This window comes from Pyrus communis, chromosome 8, assembly GCF_041283825.1.
Source record: "Pyrus communis isolate YQ-2024b chromosome 8, ASM4128382v1, whole genome shotgun sequence".
Taxonomy (NCBI): Eukaryota; Viridiplantae; Streptophyta; class Magnoliopsida; order Rosales; family Rosaceae; genus Pyrus; species Pyrus communis.
The window spans coordinates 8,291,686-8,303,402 of NC_142572.1; the positions used below are offsets into that span (position 1 = coordinate 8,291,686).

The 11,717-nt window shown below is 36.4% G+C and overlaps 1 protein-coding gene and 1 pseudogene across 2 annotated transcripts; both read right to left on the reverse strand.

The window, feature by feature from the left end:
- Positions 1-1,364: 1,364 nt before the first annotated feature.
- On the reverse strand, positions 1,365-5,517 carry LOC137718723 (F-box protein 7-like; annotated as a pseudogene). Its single transcript, XR_015965024.1, has 10 exons — positions 5,359-5,517; positions 4,854-4,940; positions 4,638-4,750; positions 3,745-3,860; positions 3,574-3,655; positions 3,365-3,425; positions 2,950-3,003; positions 2,750-2,851; positions 1,871-2,584; positions 1,365-1,620 (listed from the first exon to the last, which is right to left on the reverse strand). The product of XR_015965024.1 is annotated as an F-box protein 7-like (transcript).
- Positions 1,531-2,896, reverse strand: LOC137718721 (F-box protein 7-like). Its single transcript, XM_088698293.1, has 4 exons — positions 2,745-2,896; positions 2,498-2,584; positions 1,871-2,081; positions 1,531-1,620 (listed from the first exon to the last, which is right to left on the reverse strand). The coding sequence occupies exons 1-4, from the start codon at positions 2,894-2,896 to the stop codon at positions 1,531-1,533; spliced, it is 540 nt and encodes a 179-aa protein (XP_088554419.1).
- Positions 5,518-11,717: the final 6,200 nt, after the last annotated feature.

Consider the following 11,717-nt stretch of genomic DNA (forward strand, 5'->3'; position numbering starts at 1 on the left):
GTAGCGTATCTAAAATATTTCAGTTGATATCTCAACTACCCCACCGTAACAAAAAGAATTTCAAGTTCCTATTCATTACCGTTAACAAAAAGAAAATATTTGTCTTTCACTTATAAGTGGGACGTTTTTAAGCAAGATTTTAAAAGACGCTAGGCGCTAACCGGGTAACAGGTTAGGGCCTAACTCCTTACCCGGTTAGCGCCTAACTCCTAGGTGCGGACTAGGTGGATAAATAAGTTTCTATCTATACTTAATAAACACAAATAATTATTTTGGGATACATAAATTACAAATTAAAATGACATTTAAATTATAAAGTATTAGGACATTGAAAATATGGGAAACAAGCATACATAATGAGTGTATTCAACAAGTCTTTTACATTTTATTGAATAATTAAAACGCAGAATGAAAGTTTTCTGATTTTTTGTCTAAGTGAGAGTTGCAATCTAGGCGGGTTTAGTCAGGCTAGGCAAAAACCCAAGCAGGTATAAGGCACTTTCTTAATTTTCAAACGCCTAGGCATTAATTGGGGCAGTGACTAGCCGCCTAGTGTCTAGATGGGGCCAAGGCTCCGCTAGGTGAGGATTTTTATAACATTGTTTTAAGGTTCAACTTTCGTGGATGGAAATTTTAATATAACATTACTATTGCATGGGTAAGTTCGTTCAAATCCCCACTTGTTAGTATAAATATCGATTTTTATCAATACTACATAGCATTGAATGATCCAAAAAATGAATGATTGAGACTGCAAATAGAAGAACTAAACAATTGTGGAAATCAAAATTACAATTAAAACACTCGTAACATTTAATGATAAGTAGCATTAAAGCCACACTTGGTAAATATCATTTATATCATTGTATACAACGTAGGCCAAAGAAGTTATTTTCTTTTCAACAAGTGTTACTCATGTGCCAGTTACCAAAATTAATAAAAAGGCGTCAATCACATGCCAATCGTGTGTTCACCATCCTAGAGTTTGGAGAAATTTGGAAAAATAACCAAAACTTGTAAACCATATAGAATTAAACTGACACATGGGCCATGTGGTTCACTGCCTTGAAGAATAGCATAAGCTGCTTAAGTGGAGGGTTGGGAATGCCTTGGTGCTCGTTTTCAGGTACACGGCGGAGAGGATTAAGGGATTTTTGTGAGGATTGTGGTTGGTGGGTGTTCAGGTGATTGTGAATGCGGTTTGATTGGTATTGCAGAGTTGTTTTACTAGTTTCTCAAATTGACACCCTTTACTCTTCATGCTGTGGTTCAATTAACCATCACAAAAGCACATACCAAATGTTCAACATTCAATTAACTGTAAGTGCTTCCGGATTTTAAAACTCACAAGTGAACGCCAGAAGTGAAATCAAGATTACAACTCACATTCCACGTAACTTTATATTTTGGTACATAAAATTCCAGCAAGACAGTGAATTCCAGAAGCAAAAACAAGAGCACGCACTGGGAACATGTTTGATGCCGTCGTGGCTTCAATTCAACATTTAAGCTTATGACTATACAATGTATTTACATAGCGGAGACTCTCTTGTTACGGTATAAGCCTGGTACAAAATAATCCATCTTCTCCACCGGAAGATTCAGAAACGATGCTTCTACCTACACCACGAAGAAAGCAAACACGAAACATTTGGCAGAAAAAGTGAGAAATCACAACATATCTTGTTGACCTTTCCTCGCTTTCAGCAGGGGAATCATATAAACTTTTCTTGATCGGACAAGAAGAAAATAGACTCAACTATTGTAAGGAAACACCAAATGTTGAAGCGCAACAATTATTCACAGAAGCCTTTACATGAAGAGGGACTTGGTTGCTGAAAGTAAAGTGAAAAGGAAGAAATACATGTACCTCCTCAAAGGGGGCAAAGACAAAAGGTGTTAGACCCCTCTTGTGCGAGACAGCCGCCACATCTGGGTTGTGAGTCTCGTCATCCTGCCACCCTTCAACCACCCCAAGGATATCCTCATCAGGGCCGCTAACCTCATCATTGTTTACACCACTTGAAACAAGTGAAAGCAAATCCATCCTATTGTTTGCCCCTGTTATTGTTCCTCTTAACCTATACGAGAAGCAGATAAGCACCAATGACATTCCAATTAGAAACTACGCATAAAACAAATGACTCCCTCTCCGCCCCATTTCAAAGTCTTATCTTCCCACAAGGACTGCAAAAACAGAATCTTGCAGACGTTATTTAATACGAAAAACATGCCTTCGTTAGCTTAATTTCTCTTCTTCACAACTCAGATTAGAGGTGTAACTGACTTTAAATCACATTCTAACTTGAGCATATAATTGTTGGATGTCCGCGTTAGAATATTTGATCACTCAGCACTTAACTACACAGTGCACCTTAAACTAATTTATTTAAATTACCAGCTTGCATTTTCCTATCACGTAAATCATAAGTGGCATAATAGACAGTCCTCCGTGTTCATAACAATATCTTAGAATCTTCACAAAGGATATTGCGACCATGCAAGCTGTTGCAATGCTTCAGTCGGATTCTCAACACAGTAGGAGTGTAGGATGCATTCCTGGATACAGAACTGCAGCTTCAACCTACAACGAAAGAGAGAAGAAAAGATTTAAGATGCAAACTAAACAAGGTAGAGTAGTCGAATATCTGTGCTCAGTAAACACTCCACTAAATCAATAACTGATTGAATTGAATTAAATCCAAAACTTAAAAAATACTTTAACTGATCTAAAGAAACATAACCTGACCTTATCATCTGACAAAGTGTAATGGCCACTGAAAACATAGTCTGCCCTGGCTCCACGGAAGTTCATGTACTTCGCTACATCCTTGAGTTTTTGAGATGAATTCTGATAGTGCAGAGAAGAGAACAAATTAGGGCCAATCAGATACATATAATTATCGTTAATTAAAAAAATCAGTTAAGAAAATCTTCAGATATTCCAACCTTGTAGAGAAATCGGCCAGAAGGAAACAATCTCATGTAACAGTAATAGCACACCTGCAAAAGCAAAACAATGATTCAAAACTGCTGGAAATAATTACACAAAAAGACTGCTTTGCAACTACTTTTTGTTTGACTATACGATTTCCCTATCAACGCATGATAACATTAAGGCAGCTACACTTCCGTAGTCTCAACTAGGCTTCAAGTACTAGAATGACATATACGCATCCCCAATGGGAATCATTTTCAAGGACCTAGGCTAGGATCAAAGTCATGCCCTTACCAGTGAGTGGAGTTGGGGTATTTGGAATGAGAAAGTGAAAACTCCCAATCTAACTTTGTAGCATTGTAAGCCACAGGTCTAATACTAATAGGCCTCTGATAAATGGTAAACCTAAAAACAAACTATGCATACCAAGTGAACTCCCATTCTGCAATTCCGGTACGGATATAGGTATTCCTGCTCACATACAGACCTGAGATGTGAAAAACAGATAAATCCTATTGAGAGGAATCTCATATTGAAGAAATAGCATCATTGGGTACATGGTCTAGATCCAAATACAGATTGTGATGAAATTTTAAGCAAAGAAGAAAGGGAGGCAGGAAACAAATGCATCTTACCATCAGTGCGAACCCTTGGTCTTAGAAGCCACATTTTCCTCCATGAAGTGTCGTACTCATGGTTTTCCACCACTCCAGAGAGCTTAAGAAAAAAATGTCCCAGTTTTGAATCCAATATATACATGGTGCAACATTTAAACTGGACAGACTTTAAAACCAACAGCATTATACCTGCCAAGCCTTAAGCATACATTACGCCAAAACACAGGGTTACGGATAGTGTATCTCCATTTTCAACAAACACAAGCTGCCCTTCCCAAGTCATATGGAGTCATTCATGCAAAAACCTGCATGTAAATATTCTCACTTTATAACCAAAATAAGGAATGTCAACATGTTACCACACATGCTCAATCTCCAATTCCAGTTATACCCACAACAATTCAGAATCCACAAAACATATAAAATACTCTTTAAATAAGCACGCTTCAGTACCAAGAATTTATACTTCGAAATAAAACAATTATATATATATATATATATATATATATATATATATATATCGCGCAATTACATTTAGACCCTTATATGATACCTATTATCGAGCTGGCATATTTTTTTTCTTTTCTTTTCCCAATCATTACAGTAGGGTGCGGAGCACCTCATTAGGGATTCCATTTCATTCTAATTTATATCTGTAGGTTGAGCCTCTTTGAAAGCTATGAGAAGTTTGAAAGCACTTTTATCTTTGATTTCTTAATTGCATTTACTTCTTGCTTAATTTTCTTGGAAAGATCGTACCAATTTGGTACCGGAGCCAGGTTATAAATATATATATATATATATATATATATATATAATCAATATCTATAGGGAAAAGATAATTTGAAACATCGCTCAGTCATGCTCAGAATAGTCAGTTCAAATCAGAGATTCTTCAGTTACCTCAAGGATGTAAAAATTCCTACCTCTTTTATCATTCCATAAAAAAAATTTCTCAAAACCAAACTGAAGATAATGGATGAAGAATGTAAAAAAATACTGTAATTTCATCATTGCTACCAATGTTTTTATATTAAAGACTTGATCAAAATTTTGACCAGCCATTCATCCACGGATGATACCTCAAAGAGCAGCTCATCCGGCAAGCAACGGTGTAAAATAGATGAATCAACTTGTACTTTTCTACTCGAACTTCCAATCGGTGCAATGGGTCTCACATTGATTCCATAACGATCTGAAACAGAAAACCAGAGAATAATAAGATATCATAGAAAATCCATATACATAACTAAATTTATACCAAAACCGGGGTCAAAGTAATGGACGCCAGTATTTACCAAGCCACGGCCTCTTGGTTATATAGTTCTGAGCCGCGTTCAACCGCAAAGCCGACTCAAGTTCAGCTGGAACTTTAAGAGCAAAATCTGCAAGAGATAACCATTCATTGACATCAGCTAAATCAGCTCAAATATTACTTGGTCAAATCAAACTTTGTTTACATGTCAAATTCAATATTCTGCAAAATTTAAGCAAAATTAAACTCCTAAACACTCGTAAAGTCCTTCAATTTCCCAATTCCTCAACAACCAAATAAGTGGCAAACGAATTCCAGCTCCAATTCGATTTCGAAGAACGCATAACACAATGCATATTCGAAATTAATCACTACCCAGAACGCGAAACCTCAAAATTTCTACACTTCAGTTAAAATATTCAACATTTAAATCATCTTTCCCGCCTACACAGAAGCATATCATTTGCAGAAAACGGCGCGAAAATTCGAAGGCTGAAGAATCCAATAGAAAGTGACAAAATTGAAGCGTCGAGAGATTAATACGATACCTGAAGCCATGAGAATGGGAGTGGGATTTTCCTCGGAGGAAAAGTTTGAAGCTTTTGCAGTCGATTTTGTAGGGAAAGTGGGGAAGAAGATGAAGAACAGAGGAGGAAGATGGAGCGAGAGACCTCGGCGACATACGAATACGACCGTTATTTTTAACCGACTTTGGAAATTTTACACAGCAACTAATTGGGCCCAGAATTCGGCCCAATAATATGAATTGTACCCAATTTGGGTGTTGTTCATTCTTATGTGATTTACCACAAGAAGCTCTATTATATCATCTGATTAATTTCTGTTTGTTTGTTTTTTTTTTTTGGTTAAATGATAGATTTGTTAGATTAGAGAATCGAATTTGACTACAATGTGAAGGTGTAAGCTCTAAACCAGTCCAGTTACAAGCCTTTGCAAGGAATGTAACCAATACTAAAATTTGAATTGAATAAGAGAATCAACTTAGTTTGGTTTAGGGTTGAGCGCATTTAATTCACGTTTTGAGCTTGTCCCATGATCATTCCAAGCTTAAGCTTAAAACTCATCTTCCCCACAAGAATCCATCAATAAACTCAAAGAGAAACACCAAAAACGAGTGGGGACGGTGTTACATGTGTTGATGAATATTACAAGATTGTGAGGGAGATAATGAGGTTGAGATGGTAATGGAGATGAGGTGTGGGATCATGATTATCTGGACCTAAGACATGTGGTATCTTAGGTGGCAAGAAAGACCTGAATGTCCATAGCACGTGATATTTAGGTGAATAAGCTGAGAGGCTTGATGTGGATAAAAATAGGTTACTTTTATAGTTAGAGAGGACTAACCTTAGTCAGACTCGAAGTAACCCTCGTCATATTTAGAGTAGCCCTAGTCAAATTCGGAGTAGCCTTAGTCAGATTCAGAGTAACCCTAGTTAGACTCGGACTAGCCTTAGTAAGATGAAGTCAGAATAACAAGTGAAGTCAGTCAGTCGTAGCTAGATAGACTAGGCCTAAGCTCATTGAAGATATTACTTGTCTTCCAAGTAAGGAAACCGTAATTAAAGTCAAATTAAGATATGTTAGGGGATTAGGCAACATAATTAAGATTCTAGAAAGATTGGGTATCTTATCCTATTCCTCCTAGATAGTCTCTCAATTTGATGGAGATTACTTTCCCTACAAGGACTCGATCCATATAAACACACTAGCCTACTTATTTATTGAGGTATGATCACTTTATTCTCTACAAGACTACCATAGACAAATACATCTCCCCTTACTTATCTTTTTCTCAGATACATACACACTTATTCTATCCATGCCTAATGTAAGCCCTTATGCCGCCTTCTACTCATAGACACGTCCATGGAGAACTCATCTCTCAATGCCTCACCATAGGCTATTCGCCAAGGATGGTTTACTCCATTCTTTCATAGAGCTACACCCGTGGTTTGATTCTCCTTCCCAAAGATATGTAGGCAGTCCTTTTTGGATTCAACCATACCCCAATCAACCTCATTCTCCTTGCCGATGATCATAGGTAATTTCGACTTGGTTCTTGCCTCCGTCTGCAGATGTGTGTGAATTTGGTTCCAACAATTGGTGCTTTCATTGAGAGTGAATTTATATTCCCTCGTCCAAATCACTCTATCAACATGTGAATCTACCTTGGGAAAAAAGGCATCCAAGGAGGACTTTTGGAGTAATTTTAGTTAGAGTGGAATTGTGAGTCTTACAAGATAATTGAGTCAAAATTTTATAATTTAATTTCAAGTCGTTTGATCATGGTGAAGAAAAGAAGGCCATCACACAGCTTTTTCAGATTGACATTTCCAAACGTTTTGGGTAATTTGAAGATCAAGATGACATATTTCAAGGAAGGTTCCTTCTAAAGATTTGTTGAGGACGTCTTAAGCTTTAAAAAGAGACCTTTTTTTTTTTTGGACCAAATCAAAGTTGATTTGATGGTAAAAATCCTATCCGTGAGTGACAACAAAAACAAGGACGACGGTCACAGACTCACAATTACTTCATGATGGATTGAAGAATCACGAACCCTAACTCTATATGATGTGAGGAAGAGTCTTATCGTAAGGCCCAGATTTTGCCGGAAGAACACCAAAAAAGGGGGGGGGGGTGGGTTTCTAATACCTTTATGTATTATGTTCTAGTATCTTATTGCTTTGAAAAGTTTAAATCACTTAACCATAAAACAAAGGACACAATCTGACTATTTGTTATCGTTTTGCGAAAGGGTGATAGGATTTTTACCACACACAAAAAAAGGGGTTAAAACACCTATAATACTTGTAAGAGTAACAAGGTTATTGTAGTATAGATGGCTTTAGTAAGGTCGTTCTCCACATGGATTATTAAAACAATTCGTATTAAACCAAAATATCAATTAGTTATTTTAAAAACAAAGTTTTGGAAAGATTGATTTATGACCTAAATTAATAAAAATGAATTTCACTAAAAAGATTAGAAAAATCTTCAATATTAAAGAAAAGGAAAATCAGTTTTTGAAAATCAAAGTAAGGAAGTACTGGGGTTCCGCTATCACCTTAACAATTTAACGTAGTTTTACCAATTTATTTATTTATAAATTATGCATATTCTCCTTGTGATATTCAAGCAAGAATGTATATCAAACATGAAATCCATCTATGATATTCATATCAAATATGAACATACAAGACTCATTAAGTTTTGTGAAAACCCTTTGAAAAACCATGCAACCTCTAAGACGTGATATTCATCCTAAGTGAAATTACAATTATTCACCACAAGAAGCAATACTCAAAGCCACTGGTGATATTCCAACTGAAGTTCATCCAATTACTTATCTAAGCATCCTAATAGTCGCGAATCACTAAGATAGAAAGACAGTTTGAACACAGTGATTAATAATTCAAAGTATGCATGTATAATTTCATAAGTTATTAAATAAAAGACTACATATTCATGTTAAGGCTTATGACTTCGCCCTAGCAAAAGAAAGTTGGTTATGCATGATCTTAATTATAATCAAAAGGAATTTTATTGAAATAGAAAAAGATTGAAAACACCTTGAATGTAAAAGTCTAAAATCTCTAAGCTTTGGCCGAATTCCACTCTCAAAAATTGCATAGAGAAGAACAATAGGGCCATCCAAAGGCTTTATTTATATTACATAGAATATCAAATCCTTCATAGAAAAGGTCTTAGAATAAAACTAGGAAACCAATAAATTAAAATAAATTAGGAAACATAATCCTTTGTTGACAAGGAAAATCAGCCACTAGAGAAAACAACCACTTTTGGACCCTTGATAGCTCCAAAACAAGCCCAATATAACTCTTCTTGAAGCTTAGTTGTCCCAACCACATTCCAAGGAAGGCCCTTCATCAAAAGACACCTTTTTGGACACAAAGAAGGGCCAATTAATCCAAAAACATCATTTTGGCTGCACTACATGCTAGACCTTTATTTTGTCATCATAAAATTGATTGTTCGGTAGAAAAATTTGAAAGTTTGACACGTTGAGAGACTCACGAACATCCTCCAATTGGAATCACTCCAAAATTCATTTGTTTGATCGTTTTTTGCTCAAGAGGAAGTTGCCTGTCCTACATTGATAATATATAATAAGGTACCAAAATTTCACCAAAATAATCACTAAAACATACTAAGATTAGGGTAAATTAATAATATAAAATTGACTCATTAAAGGGGATATGTGCTGATTGCACATCCATTTTTTCTTTTAGATCCTGTGACATTTGACTAACTCAGTCCAACACCATCTCAATGGAGCTAGTAACTACGACAACGATGAAACCTCCTTGAAGAGCATGTCAGAATCTCAACACAAGGAGAAGTACACTAAGGGCAAGTCGCCCTTAGAAAAGACGTAAAAGTTCAACTGTTCTACAATGCAACATGGCGATCATGCTCCAGCACAAAGGCAAGTTTGGCCTTGTGCGGACCAACACCCCATCACAAGTTTGATTTGTAGATCTCTCATCTGAAGTCTATACGCAACTCAATTCAAGTCCATCAACACTCTGATAGGAGGAAAGTGTTCGCGTAAAGCTTTGGGGCAATGTAATTATGCATAAAACCCATTATGCGCACTCAAATGATTTTCAACAAAAAGTTGACTTCTCGGATGAATTTCAACAAAAGGCCAGTTGGAGACAAAGACTAAGATGCTTAAGATCGTTGTATCAAAGTTTCATAATTTTCTACAAAGCCAATCTTTTTAGTTTTACGTATGAAGTCAATCGAAGCTGGATTCTTGTTAGAACTGCACATCTAAGGCAGAATGAAGATTTCAAGGCCTTCCTGATTTTTCCACATGACATGCCATATATTACTAGAAGTTGAGCTACAATATTCTTATTTTTCTAGAATTTTCAAAAGAAAGAATAGTCTCAGATCTGGCACACAAAGTAGTTGAACAATAAGCCAACATAAACAACACGTCACAGCAGCATATACAATTTCCCATATTACACTATACTTGTTTGGAGCAAAATGGATTTTGCACCATATATCATCGTGAAGATACATAAGTCAGATTTCTGTAGAATTTTGCAGAACTCAATTTTGAGTTACATGAGAGATGTTATTGCCGTTTTACCCCTCATAGCACATGTTGGAATTTTTTGCAGGATCCTTCAAGTTCTTCCTTTGAATTCATATCAAATGATGTACAATGTGCCGGAACGACCTAAGAGTTCAAGATGCACACAACCTATGAGTTCAAGATGCACATAGTCATGATTAAGTCAATGGTCAACCTAAAGGTTCCAACCAATTCAAGTCTGCTCTGATGAGCTAAAACCGTTGGGCGCCCGCTAAGCATTGGACGACAACTCCACATTTATCCTCCTCCACTACTAGCTTGTAAGGAAAAAGGTCATGGGGCATACTGTATGGAGTAAGAAGAAAAATTTCATGAATCCGAATGAACTGTATGGAGTAAGAAGAAAAATTTCATGAATCTGAATGAATTCTACACCACATGGTGGTTATGGATCCAGATTCCCACACATGAAGAAAGGCCATCATGGGTGAACAACCTTGGTCTAAACCATGGTAGCGCTTCAAAAGATAAGTACTCTTAATTATTTAATTATATACATGATTAAATACATGACCAAGACAGAAGATCTAAAACTGGGAATAGTCTCTTCAGATCCTCATGTGACATCATTTGTTATTTCTTACACATTTCATGCAGTACATGGAATACCCTAAGTATGACTACTTCTATCCCAGACCAGTGTACTAAGACAAGTACGTTCTGCAACACCTTGTGTTAAGCAAGTCCAAAGGAGGCATCCAGACTAGGAAATCCTTAAGGGGAATTTTATTCCAATAACGCTCGGATATGCGAATGTGCCTTACTCAAGCCAGCTAAGTGTGGCCTGATCAGAAACGCTTTGGTTTTACGTATAGGGTCTGACAAAAGGATTCAAAACCGATCCACTTATAGGTGACCAAGTCTACAATGAACTTTCGTTTAAGATTCACTAAGGGTGAATCATCAATTCAGACTAAGAATGAGTTCTCTTCTTGGTTGTATGTGGCACCATTGAAATCCTCTGACCTAGAATGGGGGAAAGGTGAAAGAACAAAAGGAAACAACAAGTAAAGATAGCTCAAACATGTTAGACTGACATTTAAATTTGGAGGCCATTTTGGGTATGATCTGACACTTTCCCATCCTTAATCCTGTTAATCCGTTATCATAAGTCTGGGGCAAAAGGTTTTTCATGGGTTTAATATTTAATACCTGGTACCGAAATAAGGTGGTACTTCGAATATTGTGATGGGAATCTTTATAAATACCAAGTTTGGGAGGTGACATTTTTCTGAATCAACGTCACTGAGGAGGGCTTTTGAGCTTTATCCCGGGCTTACAAGTTTAGTCATGTTTTGCCTCAATATTTCTTATTTCTAAATTATCTTACTTCAGAAAGATAGACGGATTAGAAGGCCAAGGATGCAAATTTCCAAGTGTTTTACTCTAATAGGCTTATTGACTTGAGTAAAATATGCTTAGCAGTATATTCCAGCTAAACACGAACTAATTTCTTTTGGGATCAACAAATCTAATGGTTAAACATCAGTGAAGAGAATCAAAGGTAATTTCTTGTTTTTCATGCACACACCCAACAAACACAAAGTTTCATCATTACATACTCTGCAAGCATCAGATCACCACAAGAAGAAAGAAGACTAAATAGTACGTATTCCAGCCTACTCCAAAAGGCATGGTCTTTGGATAACTGTTCATCCTCAAAGAGAACAGGTTGCCTTTTAGATACATAATTAAGGGCGATTGTGAGACCATGATTTTCTAGGGCTGGAATAAGGGTGATTTGAATACACT